Source organism: Gymnogyps californianus, chromosome 2, assembly GCF_018139145.2.
Source record: "Gymnogyps californianus isolate 813 chromosome 2, ASM1813914v2, whole genome shotgun sequence".
Classification (NCBI taxonomy): domain Eukaryota; kingdom Metazoa; phylum Chordata; class Aves; order Accipitriformes; family Cathartidae; genus Gymnogyps; species Gymnogyps californianus.
The window spans coordinates 115444466-115469198 of NC_059472.1; the positions used below are offsets into that span (position 1 = coordinate 115444466).

The 24733-nt window shown below is 40.7% G+C and overlaps 1 protein-coding gene across 6 annotated transcripts; it reads right to left on the minus strand.

The window, feature by feature from the left end:
- Positions 1-283: 283 nt before the first annotated feature.
- On the minus strand, positions 284-21582 carry MLH1 (mutL homolog 1). 6 transcript variants are annotated; one of them, XM_050891452.1, is made up of 18 exons: positions 21424-21582; positions 20544-20634; positions 19135-19208; positions 17931-18003; positions 16733-16824; positions 15364-15406; positions 14062-14150; positions 12312-12424; positions 11628-11721; positions 10921-11074; positions 9800-10158; positions 8251-8399; positions 6350-6458; positions 5467-5530; positions 4760-4924; positions 3871-3963; positions 3385-3498; positions 284-2853 (listed from the first exon to the last, which is right to left on the minus strand). In XM_050891452.1, the coding sequence occupies exons 1-18, from the start codon at positions 21528-21530 to the stop codon at positions 2686-2688; spliced, it is 2151 nt and encodes a 716-aa protein (XP_050747409.1). In that variant the 5' UTR covers positions 21531-21582; the 3' UTR covers positions 284-2685. The 6 variants fall into 6 exon arrangements, with proteins under 6 accessions (XP_050747409.1, XP_050747410.1, XP_050747408.1 ...); XM_050891453.1 differs by lacking the exon at positions 4760-4924 and adding an exon at positions 20311-20409; XM_050891451.1 differs by lacking the exon at positions 3871-3963 and adding an exon at positions 20311-20409.
- Between the last annotated feature and the right edge of the window lie 3151 nt (positions 21583-24733).

Consider the following 24733-nt stretch of genomic DNA (forward strand, 5'->3'; position numbering starts at 1 on the left):
GAAAGCAGCTTACCCTCAGGTTTTCTAGTTTTGAGAAGCTGAATCTGTCAACTGTTGTAAACACTGCAAAAGTGGCAGTGTGTTGTTTGGAATGTGTTGGATTTTCTTTTTATTGGGCTTGAAAATGAGATTTGAAACAAGTCTTGTTTCAAGAAGCAGATTTGAATGAAGAATCAAAAAGGAAAAGAACCCAAACCCCCAAACCGCAGCAAGCTGTTGACCAAACTGATACCATTAGCTGGTTGTCATTTTGTAATCCATGATGGGCTTAGGAATGTTTTGATTGATGATTTATTGCAATCTTAACTTCAAAATACATTTTGCAAGAAAAGTTTCCTGCATTTTTTTCCCCATAGGAAGACAGTTAACCTGTATCAGGTTGCTTCAAGCTCTGAACTTGATTATCTGAACTATGTGAATATAGATTAACAAAAAGCTGTTTCAGCCTTATTACGAGTATTTTTCATTTTGTGCCAGAAACTCGGCACTATGTAATCAGGTTTCCATTAAGTACCAAAAAAGGGAAAAAATGAACATAACTTAAAATACACTTACGATTTTCTGGGTTGTTAGTTTTGCGGGGGCTCGGAAACCCACAGAATGGCATCATCAGGAGCTGAAACTGTTACATGGCATGAGAGTACACACCACTTAACATATATTTAAGCATGTCTGTGCATGTCTATAGACATTTCTCACATGTACACATGTCAGAGTCCAATACTCTCTAAACGGGTTCTTTTGGATGTTCCACAGAGGGAGCTTTTCATGTTTAATATCAAATTTACTTATTTGGTATATTAAGCATTACATGTGACTTGGATCTAGAGGAGTGATACAGCAGTATGCCAAAATGACAAGACAAGCACACTATAGCAAGGGCAATATACAGTGGAATCACAATACAAATGTGATTCCCATTACCACTCCTTAAACGCTCCACCATCATGGTGCCCCCCATCACCAGGAAGTAATATGTGGATCGAGGCCAACTCAAGCCAGTTCCTCACTTCAAATTTCATTTTGTTGGTTGCTCAGTTGTTATACTCTGTGCAGGGCGAGCCACGTATCCACTTCCCCTTTGCTGGTCTCACTGGCTCAGGAAGACATGACACTCCAGTCATCTCATTGACAGTATTGCCATCAAAGAGGGGAGGACAAGGAAGAAGGTGCCTTCTGGAACAGTGTGGGTTTTGTCCATAGCCTGCTCTCTACAGACAGTGAATGCTAATGCTACATGGACAGTGTCCACTCTTTCAAGCTGGGACATCACAAGTGGGAAATGAGCAGCACCTGCAGTGACAACTCTGAAGTATCTGAAGTCATGCTGGCCCTGTGTTAGACTTTGCTTGAGGCCAGCAGCTGCCTATGAGAGGAACCCTCCTTTTGGACTCGTATCAGATGCTTTCCTGTTGCAAACTGCTGCCCTTCAGGAGTATTTCTCAAAGCAAGGCAGGTTTTGGGACCTTTGCAATCCAGAGCATTAGTGCTTCTGCTTGTACCAGAGCTTCTTTCAAATGGAACAGGTATCTTCACAGTGCAAAACTGAAGCTTGCTTTCTTTTTTGGTTTGGATGCTAGATGCCTCTTGGACTTAGAAAAATGTTTTCCCTGTTGAGAAGCAGCCTTGTATGTAGCAGGTCTCCCTAAGCCTACTCATTAAATTGGAGACAGCTGTAGTTCAGTGATCACAGATCCTTGTCTGTGCTGCTGACACTCTGCATTCATTTTGTCTATTTATACAGAAGAAACCATAAGGGTCTTGATTAGTTGTTCTTACAGTGCGTATTCTGAAGATAAAGAATACTTTGGGGGTTTTGAGAGCATTCACATGTGCAGCACATCTGCTAAAACCTCCTTTGGTGTATGGTGGAGAGCACATCTGCTTCTAGTTCACTTCTTCTAAACTACACCATTGAAGCTACAGAGTGGCACCAAGGGCCTCCTTGTGACAATTCAAGTTTTCTCAGGGGTCAAATTAAAGCTCAAGCATTTTTTTCCTGGCTGAGCAAGACTAACGGCTTCCTCTCAGGTTGGAGCTGGTAGTCAGATTGTCAGCTGCAACTCTTCCTTGAAACAGATGTCATGCATGCAGTGCTCATTTGCTATCTGTCAGAGGATTCCTGTTTCCATTTTCAGACTCCTTGATTAAAAGGGAAGGGATTTGCCTTATGTGAGCAAGGAGTCTGAAATATTACAAGACTAGCTCCTGCAGTAACAGATGATTTTAAGTGCTTTGCATCTACATTCACATAGCAGGTACTGTCACATGATGGTCATTCTTAAAACAAAAGGAGGTAACCAACCTATATCGCTTTCAAGAAGCAAGCTAAGTTAAAGCACTCACATTTCAATTAAGTTAAGCTCTATCTCCTTTCACAATTACTTAACCCAATTAATTTTCTTCAGTAGAAGTTGTATTCTATTAGCATATTGCTTAATAGTGAAACTCAAAGCATAAGTGGAAATTTTATTTTAGGAGCTTCAGTTGGGTTTAGACATAGCTAAAAATTCTTTTTATTGTTTGATCAACAGAAGGAAAATAGACCATTTGCTATCACATTAGTATGATATTAAATACCCTCTTTTTCTTTCCTCCATCAAGATTCCAGCTTTATCCTCTACTAAGTAAAACAGAATGTAGCACGAATGTTTTTTAGATACACACCAGTCTATAACTACTTGCTCAACATCTCTCAAAAACTTTATACAGGTCAGGCAGGTTAGCAAGCTGCAAAATGTTGCCATCTTCTGTGAAGTGTTTAGGAGGTAAAAGATGAGTCCTGAAAGCTTTGTAAAGTACATGTTCCACAGTCCATTTCCATGTTGTTGAACCAGAGTCAGAATCTTCATTCTGAAATACAGGAGGAAAAAAAAAGGGACAAACAATTAAACTGAAATTCTCTTTTACTAGAGGAGAGCACTCCTTAAGAAACATTATGTAAGACTACAGCAATTGTAAAATTCTGCTAGTATTAGAGAAGTTCATTCTATATAGTCAAGTTAACTTTAAGCTCTGGAAAGTCACTTGCAGAATGGGCTAGCTTAACTGAATGATTAAGCAGATACATGGATACAAGCAGACTATATTTTTAATTTATATGCATCCTTCTTCTATAGAAATTTATCATAGCTCAGCAGGTTAAAAAATACATCCCAAACTCAGAGGCCAAGGACTGTTGTAATATTAAACTACGCTGCAATACCCAAAGTTAAAAGGTTCTCTTAATACATATGATACTTCAGAAAATTTAAGCCACATTCTTTCAGAATCTTGCCACACTGCTACTTGATTCACTTCACTGAAGGTCTATAGTTGAAAAAGAGGAAGTTTCCTGTGTGGTGTTAGTTGTTTGTTCATACGACTAGTTACATATTCTTGTACCTGAGAGTTTGTCAGGTTGGCTTCATCTATTATATATTGCTTTCTAATGGAGTAGAACATAGCTAATTCTTTACTTAGGCTTTCAAAACACTCCTTTTCTTCATCCCAGTTTACCTGTTACAAGAAAAAGAAGTCATTTAATAGGATCTGGGTAGCAGTCAAAGACTTGATAGAGATTCTTAATTTGGCAAAATCATCATAATGTCTTGGCCATTTTTGTGCTGATAAGGTACAGAACAACAAAAAAAGGGTAGAAATGCAGGCTTTTAAATCAAAATATATGGTCATTCAATCAGTAGTTATGAATGCAGAGGCAAAACACAACTAACCAGTAACCATAGCAAAAGCGTCTGGAGCATGTAACAGTACATTTAACCAACTCCAGCCTTTCCTTCGCAGCTTCTGATGAATTAATTTGATTCACTTCATTCTTTCCTAAATAGAAAGAGTCATTTGTGAATGAATAAAGTCATTAAGAGACTATACCTCCGTGGCCAAGCGAAGGATAAACATAGGCAGTCCTTCCAGCAGCGGAACATAGTTGTCTATAAGAAGTGGTAACCCAATAAGGTTTCCTTCCTGCAAGGCAACACTGCTGCTTCAGTTAAAAAAAAAAAAAAAAAAAAAATTCTTTCTTGCAGTAAATGCACTAGAACTGTTACATATTGTAAGACTGATTCTTACCAAACTTAGTGAGCTGTAGGGGTATCCGAAGTTACAAGTTTTTAAAGGCTGATGCCAGGCAGACATTGCAAGAAGAGGGTTAGTAGCAGTGTTTAACTTCGAGGCCTGGATTTAAGCCACTCAGCTCAGGAAGACCTGAATTCAGCCTCCACCGCCTTCTCCTCCTCTACCTAGCTACTGACTACACAGATCCTACTTCCCAGGAGAATATCTGAGTGAAGTCTGGGTTATATGACCCTTGATGAAGCTGCTCAGTTTTGTATAGAGTAAGGGATGCATTAGATCAAACAAAAAAAGGACACATTGAGAGCAATGGTGATGCTGTAGCCCTGCTTGGCTAGAGAGCTGGTTAAGCTGCACACCTTGTTGGATAAGAGATCTGCATTCTAGTTATGGAAGCAATGACTAAATTATTTTATTTGGTAACTAATTAAATATAAACTTCTTTGCGTAGCACCCTTCTAAAAGCAGCACGAGTCCCAAGCATTTTTAATGAAAAGGGTAAGCCACCTAAATCTTACTGGAGCTAGTCCTTAGTGATAGTAAGTACTGCAAGCAAACTAATGCTGTTACCTGTTACCAAAAATCATTTAGGTTGGAAAAGACTTTTTAAGATCATCGAGTCCAACCGTAAACCTAACACTGCCAAGTCCACCATTCATTTACTATCAGAAGTAACAGCAGCAGTCACCTCATCAATTTCAAGAGAAAAATAATCTTTCAACATTTCAGTCTTCTTTTTCAGAAACTCCACAATGTACTCAGCAAGCCCTTCTTTTGGGCCATCTTCTTCTGTCCAGCCACTTTCAGGATCCTCTAAAGCAAGCATTGAAAGCTCATATAAAGGAGCTGGCTCCTGAAAATGGAGAAGGCGAAACTGTCATTAATGATCAACACACTCTACTGGAAATCTATAGCTTCCTCCTTCACATAGGTAAACTAACTGTAATATACTGTTTCTGACCTGCAAAGCAAATTATTCTGCTTATCATAACCAGTCTAAAAAGTATGAATTTCTGATATAATTCTGTGCAGTCCAGAATCCTGCAAAGTGCTGTGATATTTACAGGATAAACGCTAGCAATCAACACTATTTCTGATAGATTGTGTATTCAAATTAATTATTTGTCCCAATGTAACGAGCAACAGCAAAACTTGGTGAATATCTAGAAGTGACACTAATAACAAGCAGCCAGGATGACAACTTACAGTAGTAGCTACAAAATTACTAACAGAGTTTTCTACATTCTATTCTTACTGTAAAAGAAACAAAACATCGCTCTTGTAGTGGACAAAACCCAACCTGTAAAATTATACATTTGTCTGAAAGGACTGGCTTATTGTAAATAAATTTTAAAAAAACTTTTTATATAGGATATAACATAAAATTATACTTACAGACAACCTTAAGACTCCAAAGTTTGCAAAGTCATAAATAAGTATCTGGTAGAAGAGTTCTTGACTAAATTGAAGTACAAAAATTAGTTATACGGACAGGATCACATATCTCCAAGTTACCATAATGAAGAGGGGAAAGTAAGGGTCATCTTGGAAACACCAGACATACATATCCATTCATAGTAACAAAGATCTTACTTTAACTAAACAGTTCGATTCACACGCACTATCTAGATGTTTACAATTAAATCTGTTTCTTGGTTTCTGACATCATCAGCCACATCAGTGCAGAAATGTTACATACTCAAGCATGCAGCCGCTATCAATTTATTCCCAGATAACTTATATTTCAACCTCTTTACTCCTTTGCTGCACTGCAAAAAATGCACAGAAGCTTGGAAATTGACATAGACATGTCTATCTTAAGTATATTCTCTTATTTGTTACAAAACTTATGTAGCTGGCCCTGTAAGGCTGCATATGCAAAAATACAAACTTTGTGTTATGATCATGTCCTGCAGCTTCTCTTAACCCAACTGGATACAACATTTTACATGACTTTTCTGAAGCCTCTGCTTGCTTATCTTTATACAGTGTGCTGTAGACTATGAGGAAGCAAATAAAATGTCTTTCCCTTCCCCCAGTCTGTGAGCACACAATACAGTAGCTGGTATTTTAATTACGCTGATTCCCTGCAACTTTTCCCAAGCATGCCAGACTTGTTTCCGCTGTTCTGAACTGACTGACTAATCTTTAGCCTCATGACTTTTCAGGTGGGCAACAAGAAAACAATGTTGTTTTTCCTGTCATTTCCTTCCTTCTTCTAATTAGCTTGGTAATTGGTACTTATTTCAATTGCCAACAAGTCTAACAGTGTCTTTACCTTAGTTTTGTTGTATTGAGAAGATACAGCTTTGTCTGATACTGGGCCAGAGCCCATTGAGGACTGACGCAGCCAACAAATGAGTGATCATGTAACATCTCCTGAAGATCTGAAACAATTGAGGGGGTGGGAAAGAAACAAAAGGATATAATTTCATATTTGCAACCCTGCCCTAATTTAGCTAGTTAAGTGGTTTGTGTCTTTTTTAGCATTAAAGTCTCAGATTACTGTTCAGTCACTACTACACCCCTGCATCTTCTTATAGGCCTGTGCTATCAATTATCCATGTTTTGAAATATTAATAATTTGTGTGCATACACATATAATCATATATTAAAGCATAAGTGAGAACAGTTATATAACAGTTAAACTACAAATGCAAATTAAAAAAAAAAATCTGTGTTTGACTTGAATAGCCTTTCAAAAATTCGTTTCCAGCCACAGGAGATTAGTAAGGGAACACAGACATACTTCAAAGAAAACTGCAGATGTAAAACAACTTTGCAACAAAATCTAGTATTATCAGACTAAATCCTGGAAGTGTGACAGAATAGGTCCATAATTTATTTATGTTTCTCTCCCAAAATAAGTTTCTGGCCTTCTCATTTATATATTTAAAACAAACAAACAAACAAACAAAAAAAAACCCCAAAAAACCCAAAAGAGTATGAGAAGTTAGATTCCATAATAAGAGTTCATTTTAGGCATTCCACAAAAAAAAAAGAGTCACTAGTTGCAGTCCTTGGGAGCAGCTTCGTTACAGGAGCTTGGTACTGCAGTCACAGCACGTACAAAGCACTACGCTACCCAAACTCCACTGCTACCTTTTCCAAAGGAATACAATATTGTGAGAGAAGTATTTCTTTCTTGCAAAGGTCTCTTGTAGGTATTTCTTACACATGTGAAGACAAGACACAACCTCAAGCAGCTACACAAGTTCTACCATGTATTTTGAGACATTTTTGGAGATTTTATGGCTCAGGGACAACTCTTCGATTTCAGTATTTAAACAGTGACAATCAGATATGGAATTACCAGCTCAGAATTAAGAGCCTAATGCAAAACTTCTTCTGGAGCACAAGTAAAGAGTAAGTACATGCTTTCTAAAGATCAAGACTCTTAGTAATCTATAAAAAAAGTTATTTATTACAGATGTCTGTTAGTCTAGCCATTTTAGCTGTGGAGCATCCCCGATTCTTACTACCAGAAAAATCAAAATAAATTCAACATAACCCCCAGAACACGAGATTCCCAACATTTACACTAACTGAATAATACGGGTTATGTGACTCAGTGTGAATCTGAAGGCAACTGAAAGAGCTAAGAGGGAAACAACCCTAGGAAGAATTGCAAACCTTTTACCTTTTTTTAACACAACTCTTACCAGAGGAGAGAATAGTATTTCACCAGTCTCATCATTTCATATAACTGGGACAGATACAAATGAAAAGCAAAAGCAGTAAATAAAAATGATTATCAAGCCTGTCCCAGTCTACTTCACAATCATGCGACTAAGCAAAATTTTTGTAATGACCGTATCGTAGCTGCCATTTCTGTTTGAAAATTACGGAACAACTTAGCTTTTCAAGCTGTGAATTTGTAGTGTTATTAGTTATGATGCAAGTTAAGGTTTAGCAAAATATTTAGAATGCATAAAAAGTCTATCAACTACCAAGGTACACGAAAGTTTTTAAAACAGTCCTCCAGTGTGGCTCAGTATGGCAGCTGCCTGTTCAAAGTTTGGCCCTTGAAGTTTAACAGACGTTTTTTGTTAAAAGCTCACTTAGCAGCACAGTGAGCTGACTGGGCCATCTTTTAAATATCTTTTTCCTCAGCAGTTCAAACAATCATATTTAGTTGGTGGAATAACAATAATCTTGAGAACCAAAAGGCTTGCTTACTTGCATGTGCCTGGTTACTAATTTCCTCCTGTAGAGTCAATACACTGGTCAAGTTGATAATTCTTCTTCTAGGGGTGCAGGCAGCAGTCATGTCCTTTCTGGTGTCATCTTTCTCCATTTCTATGTCCACGTCTTCCCGTGGTCTCTTTCTGCAATACCGAAACAAAAGGAATTATGTTCAATTCTCCTATCACTTAGGCAAAACACACCAACAGATGGGATGCTCAATTCACATGCTGTACGTTAACACAGGAATGCATAAAGTTTCCCAAAGCTTCCCAGAAAGACTGTTTTATTTTACTTCCGAGGCATTATTTGTTAGGAAAAGGTAATTCATAAGAGAATTTATGACTCTCTAATACCAATCACATCAGACATCTGTTGTTTAAGCACCAAGTGAATTGGGCTCTAAAGGACACATCAAAAAAATGTTGATACTTCTAATGATTTTTTTCATTATCACTTTTCTGTAATACTGGGGGTGGGGGGGGGGGGGGGGAAAAATCAGATTCCCTCAGAAGACTTTGGCCTCTCATAACAGCTCCTGCAGGAGCTATAAAAAGATTACAGCACTTTTCTCTTTACTAGGGCAATGTCTGCAAAATTCAGTGATGTAGTTTCTATCCCCCACAAAAGGAAGGGTGTCCAAAGAGAGACGGACCAGTATGATCTCCCTAAATTAATGTCATCATTTATACTGCTTCCTGCCTTTCAGTATGCATGGAAATCCCATTCCAGTTTGTCGTGGTTTAACCCCAGTCAGCAACTCAGCACCACGCAGCCATTTCCCCCTCCCCCTCCCAGTGGGGTGAGGAGGAGGAAAGCAAAGGAAAAAAGTAAAACTCGTGGTTGAGATAAGAACAGTTTAATAACTAAAGTAAAATATAATACTAACAATAGTAATAATGAAATATAATAATAATAGTAATGAAAAGGAATGCAACAAAAAAAAGGGGGGGGAGGAGGAAAAAAAAACACAGTGATGCACAATGCAATTGCTCACCACCCACTGACCGATGCCCAGTTAGTTCCCGAACCGCGATCTGCGCCTCCCGGCCAACTCCCCCCTGTTTATATACTGGGCATGACGTTCCATGGTATGGAATAACCCTTTGGCTAGTTCGGGTCAGCTGCCCTGCCATGCTCCCTCCCAGCTTTTTGCACACCTGCTTGCTGGCAGAGCATGGGAAACTGAAAAGTCCTTGGCTTAAGATAAGCGCTACTTAGCAACAACTAAAACATCAGAGTGTTATCAACATCATTCTCACACCAAATCCAAAACCCAGCACTGTACCAGCTACTAAAAAGAAAGTTAACTCTGTCCCAGCCGAAACCAGGACACAGTTACAAAATTTATCACAAGTTATGTAATTTACAGTTCACAGATGAAGTTTAATTTCTCAGTAAAATGCCATGGAAAGTTATTCTAGGCAAATTTTTCCTTCTGAAAAAGCAGAAGTCCAAAGAGATCAGAAAAATCTTCAGTTTCAGGGCCATGCCATGAAATAAATAGGTAGCCTTGCATGACCTCAGGAAAGATGAAACTTACCGAGGAGGCACTGTCTCAGGAGACACGCGTCCACTCTCACTCAACCCCCCAGGCATCACTGTGTCCTCCTGAACGTCAGCTATTTCAACTAGATCACTGACATCTTCCATTTCAGCATCCTGTGGCCTGACCACACCCTCCGGAGGTCCCGCATTAACCTCTGTCATTGCTTCAGTGGGGCCTGTACTTAGGGGGTTGTTCACCGGCTGAAGAAAAGCATCCAATTTCTGCTCTCGGGAATCAGTGCGGACCATCTGATGCGCATAAACTTTATCACTGGTTCCTTTGGAAGCCGCAGAAGAGTTTGCTGATGCTTTTACAACCTCACTGGAAGAACAGTCAGCCCCTGGAAGCAATGTCTTCATTCAAGTATGGGGAAGTAAAGAGAAGAGATTCAACAACAACAAGAAAAAAACCCACAAAGATCAGCCACATTTCTCAAAGCATCTTACTGCTCAGAGGCAAGTAACTTTCAAGCCCCACAAACGCAGTGTCAACTGCTTAAACAGGCTGCCAACTTTGCACTTCCATAGCGTAGATGTCATCATCTTGGCAGTTAATGAAATCATTAGTTAGCATTCCCTTATCTCAAAAGGGAAAGATCTTTAATGTAAAAAAGCACAACGAAAATTGTTTGTTTTTTTTTTTTTTAAAAAGACTATAGTTATAATTTTAAACTATGCTCTATATAAAGAGATACTAGGAAATCTTCTTCCTGATTTTTTTCCCCGGTTAGATTAAATCCAAGGTGTTGTCAAATACATAGAACAAACAATTTCCTCAGTCACACGTCTTTCACGTAAGCCAGGGCAGAATAAAAACAATTTACCACACGTGAAGACCAATATACTTGTAAAATCAAAAAGACTGAACAGATACTTGACATAAAAGTATTTAAGATGTTTTCATGCACTTTTTCTCCAGCAAGTTCACTGCCACGTTGTTAACATTGGTATAGTAAAGCAATTTCATCCCTGAAACATAGAGCAGAAATCTCAAGCTGCCAGTATAACACTGATGACTATCAATCACTGCATAGATTGTACTATTGAACAGAGTAAATGTATCCACAATAGTTAAAATAGTGCAGAGCTGTGGTCACTTCAAACACATATGCTCACCTGAGTGAAGTACATCCTTGAAGAATTAGAGCCCAATAACTTGCTCTCTACATGTTGTTGCACACGCTCTAGAATACTATCTTCATGAAGGAAATGGACCTCATGTTTTGTAGGGTGCACATTCACATCTACATTCTGGGGGGCTATTTCCAGGCTGGAAAACATTTTAAAAGAAATTAACCTAAAGTTTCCCATGGATGGCAGAGAGGGCACAAATTGGTTCAGTACAAAATTTGTCAGACTTGGGGCCATTATTCCATGCAAAGAAGTCAAAAAGGTCCTGAAACCTGCTAAAGCTACACTACAGTCAGATTTGTTTGGTATATTAAAAATACCAAACGGATTAAAAAATTAATCTGAAGAACTCTATTCCAAACTCACCAAAATCAGGTTACATAGGTAAGCTTAAACCAATCTCTCCATTGTACTACTGCAAAAAACAGTTTTTAGAAGTATCTTTTACTTGCAGTGTCTCATGAGTCAATATGAAAGGACTTAAGCTGAAATTACAGACACTTGCTACTTCTGAAAATAAGGCCTGTCGTCTTAAGACTTCTTTAATGTGATTTAATTATCTTCTGTCTGGCAATTACCTCAGTGCAATGCTTATCACTACTATCAGGAACACAAATGTCCTTCTAAACCTACTCACCCTAGCTATATCCTACAAGATAGTATTAAAAGGCTACTTCTTCCTATTACTTTACCTTAAGTATAGGAATGGATGTGTACTTTTTGGCAAATAAGCAGCATACACAGTTTCTATGGCTTTCCGCAAAGCGGCTGACTCTACCAGTCGATCTGAAACACAGAACAAAATGCTATTTTCAGAGAGCCCCACTGAAAAACACTGCACAGTGCCCAACTGCTCCTTCAGACCAACATCTTCAGGCTTCATATCTTCAAAGGGCATCTGTTATACCCATTTTTCCCCAAGACCTATTTATTCTTCATATAAAACCAGGAATAGGCAATATCTTCTTAGTATGTTTTATATTTAGAAGTATTTTTTCCACAAATACTGAAATAACCAGACTACCTTTTCATTGTTTCATACAGTCAATGTTTGTTGCATCCCATGCCGATGTTGCTATAGAATAGAGAGACCACCCTGTATAAGTTGCCAGGACACAATCATAACCTTGATAGTCCCAAGCTTAAGTTTCTTTAGGCCCAGTCTTAGCTGCTTTCCAATATTTAGAGTGCAAAGCATGATGCACATTACAAATAGAAAAACACCTTAAGATCTACAATTAACTGTGATACTTATTCTGCAATGTTTTTAAGAATGCTCATACATTTTTCAGTTCTTCAGAAAGTTTTGTTGTTCTTATTATTATGTAAGCAACAGATGACTGAACATGCTGCTTTTTTATTTTTTTAAAACTTACGGTTTATGAAGAGTAAAAATATACATTTCTTCACAGAGTAGTTTGCATTTGTGATGTAGCCTTTCATTTTAAAGGCCAGACTTGCATCTTCACAACCCACTTCTATCAGTTCCCTATTGACAGTTTGACAGAAACACATACAAAAAATGAATTTTTCTGTTGATGCAAATTTCAAACAGTACTCACAAGTAGCGATATACTGTTCTATATTCTATTTTTATCACAGTTAATGAAAACATTAGAATTATTTGAGAGTTCAAACATTCATTGCTGAGTCACAAAAATTATTTAATCTGAACTGCATTGTTTCTCCTTTCTAAGTAAATGTAAAGTAGTAATACAGTATGATTGGAGTCTGCAAAACTATCCACAGTATCTTTTTAATACCTTAACATATCACAGTATCCATAATATTATAACCATCCATTGATAATTCTAATATGCATTTCACCATTTAAGTCATTGACGAAGATAGACAAGGACACTTCAAAATTGTCAGCAGCCAGGGAAAGAGATTCTTTTTCTTGAACTACTCTGTCCAGTTTTGTCAGTCTAATATTTATTGGTGGGCTATTAAGAAGTCATAAATATGTGAACACTTTATTCTTGCTCATGCAGACAGATCCTAACATTAACAATTTTCATAACAGTTTTTATAATTTTCATGATTCATTAGTCAAGGAAATCCACTTTGGTAGTTGGTGAGCACAGCTCTCTAGCAAGGCATTGTGCCAACTTCTAAAGTTAACATAGAAAAGGCTTATGGGCTACTTATTTCCAATTCAACCTCAATATATACTGAGTGCCATTTTTATTTGTGTTCATTTTTTAAGTCGAAATAACAAGCTAGACTAAACACCATCTTAAATTGGGTAAAATAAAAAAGTTTCACTTCAAAACATCTAATTAAACCATTTAAGTTGAAATGGACAATTTATTCAGAACTGTACAAAGGAAAAACTGTATCAAATAAGCATTAGTAGTAGACAAAAAAAAACACATAACAAAGAAATAAAAACACCACTGCAAACCTTATCACTAAAGAGCCTCTCTATTTTGCTGTGTTTCGTAAAGGTGTTTACATGTATGAAAAGTTACATTCCTTACAGGTCAAGTGTGATTTTAGTCACTGAATCAAATTGACACCCAAGTATTCATGGGACAAATCCATTCCACAAGTCCATTCAATGAATTCTTTACAGCTGAATGTCTTATAAAGAGAGAATTTTTCCTAAAGTGGCAGATACATTTTTGAAAGATGATTAGTTTTATTTGTTTTCAACTTTTCTGCCTGGTTTACTCAGCCTCAGCTAATGTAGCTTTTGTCAAAATATTGAACTACAAGATTTCAGAAAAATTAATTTGAGGAGACTTCAAAATTTATCAGATAGCAGACTGTGGCAAGAAGTGGTAAGATTTTCATGGCGTAGGAAGAGGCTAGGAACTTGTAGAGAACACAGGTACAGCTTGCTCTTTTTAAATGAGCACACAGAAAGCTACAAGCAGATGGTGTCCTTTTACTGCGTTAAAGGAACAGCTTTGCAACTTCCCTCTTTCCTTTGATATACTAAAAAAAGTCACACATTCTGCAAGACAGGGGAGTGTTGCAATAATGGAGCTCTCCCTCTTCTCTGTCATTTACCTTGAAGGAAGCAGGAAAAGTTGGCACAGCCCATGTTCTTTCAAAGAGAAAGGGAAGGGAGATTTACCAGAAAACTTCATGTCAAAAGGAAACTTGACATCAACACACCTGCTAACAGCATTTCCAAAGATGGACCTAATGTTGTCCACTGTTGAGGTGTTTGATAAGGTTCTAACATCTGACACGGTATCACCTTGCTAAAGAGAGAAGAAATGAGTATCAATCAATTCAGTTCTGGCTGAAGTTTTAAAAATACATTAAACTTAACGTCATGGTTTAACCCCAGCCAGCAACTAAGCACCATGCAGCCGCTTCCCCCTCCCCATGGGGTGGGGAGGAGGAAAGGAAAAAAAAAAAGTAAAACTCGTGGGTTGAGATAAGAACAGTTTAATAACTAAAGTAAAAATAAAAATACACTACTAACTAAGAATAATAATACTTGTAATGAAAAAGAATAGAACAACAAAAGAAAAGAAATAAGAAAAGACAAGTGATGCACAATGCAATTGCTCACCACCTGCTGACTGATGCCAGAGCCGCGATCCGCCCCCCCCGGCCAACTCCCCCCCGTTTATATACTGGGCATGACATTCCATGGTATGGAATACCCCTTTGGCTAGTTCGGGTCAGCTGCCCTGCCAATGCTCCCTCCCAGCTTCTTGCACACCTGCTTGCTGGCAGAGCATGGGAAACTGAAAAGTCCTTGACTTAGGATAAGCGCTACTTAGCAACAACTAAAACATCAGTGTTTTATCAACAGTATTCTCACACCAAATCCAAAACCCAGCACTGTACCAGCTACTAAAAAGAAAGTTAACTCTGTCCCAGCTGAAATCAGGACACTTAACAATAACATTTCTAACAAAAAGGCATGGGTCGTAACATCATTATAATGTTTTGTATTATTATTTACTTATTTGTGTTCAGAAAATTAATAGATGGTAAATGGCACAGGATTACAAGATTTGCTAGATCGCATCAGACCCATTCAGGCTAATAACTCCATCTTTGAAAGTGAGGAACATAAGCAGTTCAGTAAACAATTATCAAGAATGCCACAGAATGAAGGTACTTTACCCCATCCTCTTTCATGCAGTAATTAGTAACCAGACTCTCAAAAGAAGCTGAAACAGCTCATAAAGCTAAAACAAAATAAAACATTGACCACATAGAAAACTCCAAACTCCTGACAAATATATTTTTATCTTGTTTACTTTTAACTAATGTGTTTTCTGGCCAAACTGCATCAATGTACACTTCAACATTTCGGTACAAGGGAAGGCTCTATTCCCATTGCAAAAGATGCAGTGCAAGTTTTCTGGCATTTTCAGATATACACGTTATATATATACATACACACACACATATATACAGACACATGGTGAGGTTATAAAGACTTTATTTACATACCTTTTTAACTGAAAAGCTGATGCCCGAGTTATGGATGGCATACCTGAAAAAGAGGTAAACATAAGACTGCAGTATGTGAAAGAAAAGGTTACTTTCCCCGAATGCTGAAAAGCAGCTAGTAACAGGGACAATTTCATTTCCTGTTACACAGTAATGTGATTTGAGCCAAACTGAGCTTTTGGTGACTAAACAGCTATAAAAATAAATGTTTTCTATAACTCACCTGTAACCATATGAAATTCAAGGATCAGCTTAGCTTATTTCTCAAAAAAACCTGATCAACTTCTATAGACCTGGCTAGTTCAGTTTCATTGCATGTGTTTAACTAGAACAACAGCAAAACCTCCTAGCGTAACAGAATCAAGTCTCAACTACTATGGAGAAGGATCTGAAAAACGGCTCGATTGCCCTTCTAACTTGCCCTACCCAGATGGTTCAGCTATCTGTGATCCCAGGGCCAAGTTCTGATACACTACAGCTGCGTAACCTTGACTCAAACTTCTAGGGAAGTTGCTACATTGTGAGAAAGAACACACAGTAGAGCCGTGCAGGATGAGAAACATAAAAATGCAGACAGAGCTTAGACCATTATGACCGGGACAGTTAGTAACTCAAAAATTCAAGAGGGGAAAAAACAAAATGAAAAGATGTAAAATCCTAATGGAAAAAAACCCCAATGAGTTGGAAGCCTGTAACTCAGCAAGACTTCAGATCAGCCTGTTCCACAGAGCGGTGGGACCTGACCCTTCACCTCCTGGATGAAGTCTGCCTGGGCAGTAAAGACTCTTAAGTAGCTCATTCAGGGAGCAGGCTAGCACTTAGCATACAGTCTTGCTACTCTTTGCTAGCTTTTGTGTCTACTGAAAGTGTAAAGCAATTATTTTGGTTAAATTGTGTAGATCCTGCTTGCAAAGCCTCTGCACATGGCAAAAGATGCAACAAAGGGACCCAGGAAGGGAACATCTGGTAGCTAAAGTGATATTATTTTTTTTCTGAGGACATGAAATCGCCATTCAGCTTTTTCATATTCAGCCAAATCTCAATGCTCCTGCACAGTTTTTTCTTGGATTCTATTCAGCCCAAGTTCATTGAGAGTTCACTCATTCAAGTCTATCACCATTTGTTTGCTGGAATTCTTACTAATAATAGTCATAGACTGAATACACTGTTTCTCCTCTGATTTTCCGTATCAAATTGGACTGTTACCTGACACCGTACACTAACAGTTAAAAAAAACCCAAAAACAAAAAAACAACCAAAAAATGACACCAAACACACATATGCTAGTCCCTCTGAAAAAACCCTGTACTCCCCATGGCAGTATATAAAAAAAAAAAACCAAAACACAGAGCCTCCTATCTCAGTTTACCTGCTAACAACTTCTAGTATTTTTGCATATTCTTCGTTTGGATTTTTTAAAGCTTTCCTCCTTGTATTTACATTGTAAAAGAGATCTTCAACCTACAGAGAAAAAGATCACAATTAAAAAAAATTTAAAAAATCTTCTCTTACTAGGTAATTAATCTAAATGCATCTTCTTAAGAGATACTACAAAATTCTTTGAGCATATTTTAGTTTATGAAGGATCAACATTCAATTTATTCCTTACCTGCTTCAGTTCACCTAACAAAACGCAACTCCAGAAAAATGTATGTTTTCAAGTATTTCGGTACATCAGTATTTTTGCCAATAATAACAAGAACTCTACAGCTCACTTTTCAGTGAAAGTTATATATCTTCCACTGCAGGTAACAATGGATTCCCTGATTACACTGTGTTTTAATGAAATGCAAATAAATGTTAAAACAGTTGCTGCAATCAAGGCTGTTAATGTCATTAAAACAGCAGCTTAAACTGTTCATTTTCACTATTTATTTAAACAACATGCAAATTTTTTTTCTGCTATACTGAGAAAGGCAGAAATTTAAAGTTCAGCTTTTAAGACACATTATCCTAAACATTGACATGTGAAGCTTGCCGGGCGTATGCTCCCACTGCAAGACAAACACACACCTGCAGACTCCTAGGCCAGGCTTCCACTTTCTACCCTACACTGTGCAACACACACACTCCTTCCCATTCTGAGCTCCTTATTCTTCATAATTCTAATGCCAATCCTAATCCCAACCCACGTTCAAATCTTGGTACGATATATGAAAGATATGACTGAAAAAACAAACAGTGGTTCTGCAGTTTCCTGTGCCAGCTCTCATCTTCCCACTCTGGCTCATACAATGTAGACCACTCCTCCATATTCTGAGCTTCTTGTAGCCCTAACTGTCCATTAAGGCTTTCAGCAGTCCAAAAGGATTATGAAATATTTCTGATAGTAAATGACTATGCTATCCTCAGAAGGAAGAAAGGAAAAAAAAAAAAAAGATCTTCTGAAATTTACCTTGCTGTCTTTGGCGAAGAAAACAAAACAAAGAAATAAACAAAAACCACAACAACATAATTTGGAAAATATTCTACAAGGTGATACTGTCACATACCTTACAATGTAATGCATACCAGTAAGTGGTGCAAGCATAACTACCAGGGAACAGAACAGGCAAAAAAAAACCTACCGTGATCTGAGTTCCTTGGTTTCCAGCACAGGGTTTTGGAGGGGCTTTAATTTTTCCATCACTGTAAGTAGCTCTAGGCAGAAAATAAGAAGTTGTCAAACATCTAGATTTACAGGGGGGCAGACATGGACAGATGATAACAAAAGGGAGAAGACAAAAGAAATCTCATCATCGTCACACTCCTCCCAGCAAAGAACTTGGGATGCTGACAAATGGCTGCAACCCCCCACCTTTCTGCTAGAGAAAAACTGTCTTCATTGACCTTAGGACCCAGAGGGGCAGTGGAAGAGTGGGAAGAACAGCAGAGAAAAAGGGGCAGATAACGGGATATGTGTTTTGAAATTGTATTACTGAGACTTTTCCTGTAAAGGCAGGATTATTGTATTTTATCTTTCTTTAATAGCTAGACCTGGACTAATAACAATTCTTCCACTAGACTTTACACTTCAGTTACACTAATAAGAAATTCTTGACTTTACATATAAGATCTGTTTCCTTTTTCACTGTAACGGGATTTTGACCATAAGAGATTTCTGACCCACATAGGTCTTTCAGCAAGTTATACAGATGCATAATTTCAAAGGGCATACTTTTTCTGCCCTCTCACATACCCTACATACATAATGCAAGAAAGACATAGTCACACAATCTTTTGTAAAACCAAGATGCAAAGCTTGTCTTTTTTTTCCCCTTCTTTTTCTTTTCCTTCTTTTTCTTAAAAGTAGTTGAGAAATTAATGGATAGGCTTGCTTATATTTAGAGTAAGTTTTCAGAAGAATATTCAAAACCTTTTTTGGATAGGATTAGGCACCAAACAGAGGCAAACTAAGCTGTAAAATCCTGTGCTCAGAGACTTAAGAAATTTGCAAGACATGCTGACTGTGTATATACATAATTTTATCCTGAAATGGAGAAAAAGACAAAAGTTTACCCTACGTTGGCTGCTAAAGTATAATTCCCTTTAAGATTCTCCACCACTGCCAACTTTTAAAATACACTGTTTAGCTAAAGCTTACCTTTACAATCTGGAATAAAAATCACTCAAACTATGTTTTCTCACATCCTGGGTCTTTCTTGTAACTACCCTAGAAACACTTAATTCCTGACCCCACCCTCCTCCTTAATAAGAGCACTGAAAAGAGAATTAAATACATCTGTTCATTATTACATGCAGCAGAAGTCAGTTGAATAATAGGTAGCATACCTGTATGCACACTTTGCATCAGCTGTTTTAGTTGTTACCGTAACATGGGCAACATGACTGATGCTAGCCAATGCCTAGAGAAAGAGAAAGCATCTTTGTAAGCCTTGCTCTGGAGACCATTGAGGAGTGTCCACGCTTTAAACAGCATCACTAAATTTTGATATGCCACTTGCAAGTAATTAATAAAAACCCTTAGAAGAAAACTGCAGGTCAGTAAAGCTTTAACAAATTTTAGTACCTATAACACTGACTTTTAGCCAGGACCTTCTTTTGGCTTTTCTAACATTTCATTATCTCTGACAATGCAAGCAGCTAACCATGTAACATAACTATAAGAAATCTGCAAAGTTATTAGTTGTGCCCTTTTCTTTCTTTCATGTTAACAAAAAACAGCTGGAAGGTTTTAGCCGTTACTTCCTCATCCCTGCCCAAGTTCCTCTCCTGACTGTAGGTCATATTACAAAGTTAGGTTCCAATGGTTTTCCTGGAAAACTCAATGGACGTGTCTACACAGCCTGCTGAAACCAGCCTCAGGACAAGACTCCACTGGCTGTGGAGCTGATTATGTTGAAAGTGTGTGAGGAGAGGACTCAAGCAGTCTAGTCTCTGGAGCATGCAAGGATCTATGTATCTGAGCACAGGCAACATACTTATATATCTTGTTCATCTGGAGGGGAAAGCAGAACTCATCTTGGACCGTTCTTTCAGACACATTTAGATACAGCCTATGAGAACATGGAGAACTAGTATATCTGAGGGGTCAGAGATACTAACTTTGACTAATAGCAAAAGCAAAGGAAGACAGACGTACGTTTCAAACATTTAAAGTATTGTATTTAGACAAATGTCTGACATCAAAGATTCACCTTCCACTCAAATCTTTCATTGTCTTTTACCTGTAGGTTGCTGAAGCAGCATTTGAGAAGACAGGTCTTGTTTTACTTCAAAAAAAAAAAATCTTACTCCAGAAAGCAAAAAGAGTATATACCTCTCCCTAGGCATCCATCTAATCTTGAAAGACATAGAAATGTATTTTGAACCATATTCACATGGCAGACTCCCTCAGAAAACAGAAGCTTCTGTAAAGAGTATCAGGAATGAGATAGTATGTAAACCCCACTACAACAGGATAACAACAAACAATGAACAGTTTCAAAACCTTGATGAAGAGCTTACCTCGCCCCTAAAACCATATGTAGAAATACTAGCCAAGTCTTCAAATTTTTGCAGTTTACTCGTAGTAAATCTCTCGCATACAATGTCTAGATCTTCTTTCTATGTGAAAGGGACAAGTAATAGTCACTTTCTGTTTCCAAGTTTTTTCAAGATCAGAAACATTTATAAATTGAAATAAATTTTAAAAGGTAGCATTAAACATTAGCATTCAGCTGTCAACTTTGTTTACTCACTCTGATACCACAGCCGTTATCTTGGACCTGGATGAGCTTCAGACCACCTTCTTTAACTACTACCTGGATACTCGTAGATTTAGCATCCAAACTGCAGAAACCAAGAAAGCACTCTAGAGAACAGCAATTCTAGAGAATAAAGGACTACATGACTTTGATTTAAAATTTAATTTTTCTCACACAAGTGATAATTTGTTTCTACTCGTCACTCATATTGGAATTCATCCTGTTTCAAATAAATCTTTACTGTTTCCTTACTTTTTCTTCTAACTACAGTGATATATTATTCTAAATCACCATCCACAACAGTTATGAAGAACTTTCAGAAATTTAAAGTTAAGAAGGTGCCCGGTCCAACACGTAGACCTTCTCTCCCTGCTACTGAAACCTACTGCAGACTCTGCTGCTTGCTTTCACACAGCTGATACAGCTCACTACACTTACTGGTGAAAAGGCAGCAATTTTAATCCCAGACAGACTTTATCTTCAAAACAAATAACTGAAGTATTAACCTGACACTGAAAGCAAATGATTCACGAGCTTATCAAACAACAAAAAACAAACCCAAACACAAGTTTAGACAGTCTTTTTGAACGGAGTTGTCCTCGTGTGCGTTCAATACGAGCACACACGTATTATCTCTCCTCAGCACCCAAACTTACGTTTACTCATCATTACACGCCGGCAGCCTGGAAGCGGTGACAGCGGCCGCAGCGCGCCCGATGCCTCCAGCCCCCTCCCCACGTCCGAGGGCCGGACGGCGCCGAGCTGCCGCGGAGCAGCCCCCCCCCGCCCCGAGCAAGGCCGGGCTGCGGCCCAGCGCCCGCGGCAGCCCCCTGCCTCCCCTCCAGCCGGGCGGGAGGGGCAGACCCCGCGTTACCAGTTTTCTATCATCTCCTTGATGGCGTTCGCCGGTCTCTGGATGACCTCGCCGGCCGCGATGCGGTTCACCACGGCTTCATCCAGCCGCCGGATCACGCCGGCCATCGGTGCCCGTGACAGGACCCCGGCCCGGGCAGCTGCCGCGTGGGAAGGGGGGGGGGGGGGGGGGGGGGGGGCGCCCGAGGCGGGGAGGCCGGCTGCTCGGGCAGCCCCAGCAAACGGGTCTCTGAGGGGAGAGAAGGGAAGGAAGCCGGGAGGGGGCCCCCGTGGGCCAGCGGGAGACCGAACGGAGACCGAGAGAAGGGTACAAGGAGCTGACGATGCGGAGGGGGGAGAGGGGCCGGGACCGGCGGGGGACAGCCGCTTCGGGGGCGGGGGGGGGAAGAGAAAAGGCCGCACGGCCCCACTGCCGCCGCTCGCGCCAAACCACCGGTTACCCGCCCCGCGCCCCCTCGAGCGGCGGCTCTCCGATTGGGCGGCGCAAGTGCCCATCACACGGCCTCCTTCCTTCCCGCGGCAAAAATAAACACGGACGGCGGACCGGAAGGCGGTGGGTCGGCGGGGCCCCGCTGCGATTGGCTGAGCGGCGCGGGGGCGGGGACGGGAGCGGTGCTGCGGGGCGGGCCGAGGGCGGGGCAGGGGCGGAGCGTTGCGGGGGCGGGCAGCGAGGTGTACGTGCACCCGCCGCCGGGGAGGAGCGCGCCACCTGGCGGCGGGAGGCTGCGCTGCGCGCGGGGTTGCAGCAGGCGTGACGCCACGCGTCTGCGACGCAGGCATTGCAGTGCGTGATGGCGGCGTGCTGCCTTGCGAGGGCTGTCTGTGAGCGCAGCGTGCGTCGCGTGCTCGGTGTCTTCGCAGCACAGGTCACGCTACAAGCCTGCGCCTGCAGCACGCGTTTCTCTACGGGTCTGTGGCCGCGGTACGTGCTGTGATGTATGTCTGCAACTGCAGCGAGCGCGGTGGCACATGTTCATGGTGGCAGTTCAGGCTGTGCTGCGTGTTTGTGGCAGCAGTACACACCGCGCTACGCGTCTGTCCACTGTATGTCTCCGATCACAACATGCTTCCCAGGATATCCCTGGTCACTGTATGGATCGCAATACGCGTCTGTACAATCACAGTACACGTTGGTGGCATGGCTAAAACTTGGCAGCAAGCCCCGAGCTTTGGGGTCTCCCGGGCTTTGGAGACACTTGTCCCGCAGAGCGCTCGCTGTCTGCGCCAGCGCATACAGACCCATGTGTTGTGCTGGGTCTCGCGGTTGGAGTACGGGCAGCGTACAACAGACGGGAAGCCTCTTCCCTTGATGGCAGCTGGGGAAGGGACCGTGGTCACGATGCAATGAAACCTGTTGGCTCTTGCAGTGATCCTGACCAGGAGATCATTGCACGCGAGGGAGTTCGTGGAGCACGTAAGAATTAAACCGCTCCGCACCCAGCGCGGCCCTTGGGCCTGTGTTGTGCTGCACAAATCCCTTGTCCGCAGGACGACCTCAGCTCACTGTAATGGAGGAGCCTGCAGGCAGCTCCCCCTCCAGACCGGCAATTACACCACCTGCATGGCCTTGTCCTTATCTAGAAATGCAGCAAGAAGTTCTCATGTGAACATCCTTTCTGTTTGACAGTAGAAATGATGAATGGAGTTGTTTTCATGCAAGAAAATCTTACAATAGCTCGAATGACCAAAATCAGGTAACCCTTTCTACGGACAGGGTCTGTATGGTGCACTGCGCACGCACTGGAGGCCCATTCAGTGCTGCACAACTTGAGGTTCCCAGCATCAAAAGGGACGTAAGATTATCTGTACTGTTGTCTCTTTTCCAATAAGAGATGGCACTGGGATCGTAACAGACCGGCATCTTCTGGTGCAAAACAGCTCTTCACTGCATTTCCCTAAGCACAGTAGGCACCGCTTCTCTCAGGCAAGCTGCAAATGGAGCTTCAGAGAAGCAAAAGCTTCTCCAGGAGGGCAGCATCACTGCAGTGCCTTGTCAGGGTGGTGTAGTTGGCGCGTCGCTGTGTAAAACACCACAGTATGTTCATGTCGTTTATGTGTTGCTTGTAGCTGCAATGCCAAGAAATGGACATCATTCCAGTTGAAGATGCTCTACTATTGGCATCTCTTACTCTAATGTAATGTAACTTCAGTGACTTCTCATCCTCTTTATAAACGCCTGTCTTCACGTTTGGGATCATACATTAATTGCAAAATGTTGATAGTAATCAATAAAGCAGTTTTCACTTTGCAGAAGGAAGAAAAAAAAAAAACAGCCTGAGAAGTATACCTTCACAGGTGTCACTTTAAACAAGAGGCTCATGGTCATGCCATGGCTGTGCCCTGGCCAAGGGCGTGAAGAAGATATAGGCCCTGCAAGGAATGTGTGAAGCATGAAGCAAAACCATTTTTTTGTGAGTGTTAAGGATTAAGTGTGTGAAACATGGATTGACAGTACCTCGCCATAAGGTGCTTTGCCTTGTGAGGACATTTTTGTCCTCAGCACTGTCCAGGGTGGTTGCTACAACGTGTAACTCTGTCTAATTCCTGTCCATATGGACAGGTGCCTGCAGTGCCCCCAGGCATGAAAGATCCCCACAAAAGCCACTTTTGAGGCTGACTTCAGGTTCCCCACTTGTTGTCCTTGGCAAAACTACCTGCGTGGAGGCCAGCAGTCCCGTCCTGCCACCTCCCTGGCCGTGGCTTCCTGGACCTTCTGGTTGCAGTGACAGCTACCTGGGCCATGGTGCACTTCTGCTTTGACTCGCGGGAAAAGGTTTGGGACCTTGGTACAAGCCCCCCTGTTAGCATGAGCGGGGCAGGTGGCAAAGGGTTAATAGGCACAAAGAGAGGGCGAGCGACTGTGCACCAACCTTGACTGTGCACCGACCTGGGGAGCATCATCAGGAGCATGGGGAGCATTGAGCTTCAGAGCAGATGAATCTGGCTCTGCTCCAGGATCTGAACCTAGGGGAGGAATCTGGTTTCAGTGGCCTCGGGCAGTCTGCCACAAGCCTTAACCAGAGCAGCTGGCAATGGGAGTGGGAAAGCAGAAGGCATCTGCTGGATCTCGGTGCACAATCTGGGACGGAACACATTTACCCAAACTCTTCCTTGTCCGTGTTGTTGCTGACCGCTATTTGCGCTGTCAGTATCTGCCCTAGACCAGCCAGGAGGAAAAATTCCACCTTTTGTTATTTATACCTGTGTTACAGTTTGTATCCTACAGATGCAGTTCATTTTACTGGATGTTGCTTGCATGAAGCTTTAAAATCTTGTGCGGTCTGTGGCAAACTCACAATTTCCATGTTGAA

Coding starts and splice junctions, on each gene's coding strand:
- MLH1 (XM_050891451.1), bottom strand. CDS start 21,530: ATGGCCGGCGTGATCCGGCGGCTGGATGAAGCCGTGGTGAACCGCATC. Junction 20,410..20,543: donor ATAACGGCTGTGGTATCAGA/GTGAGTAAACAA, acceptor CCTTTCACATAG/AAAGAAGATCTAGACATTGT. Junction 11,722..12,311: donor ATTTTTACTCTTCATAAACC/GTAAGTTTTAAA, acceptor TCTGTGTTTCAG/ATCGACTGGTAGAGTCAGCC.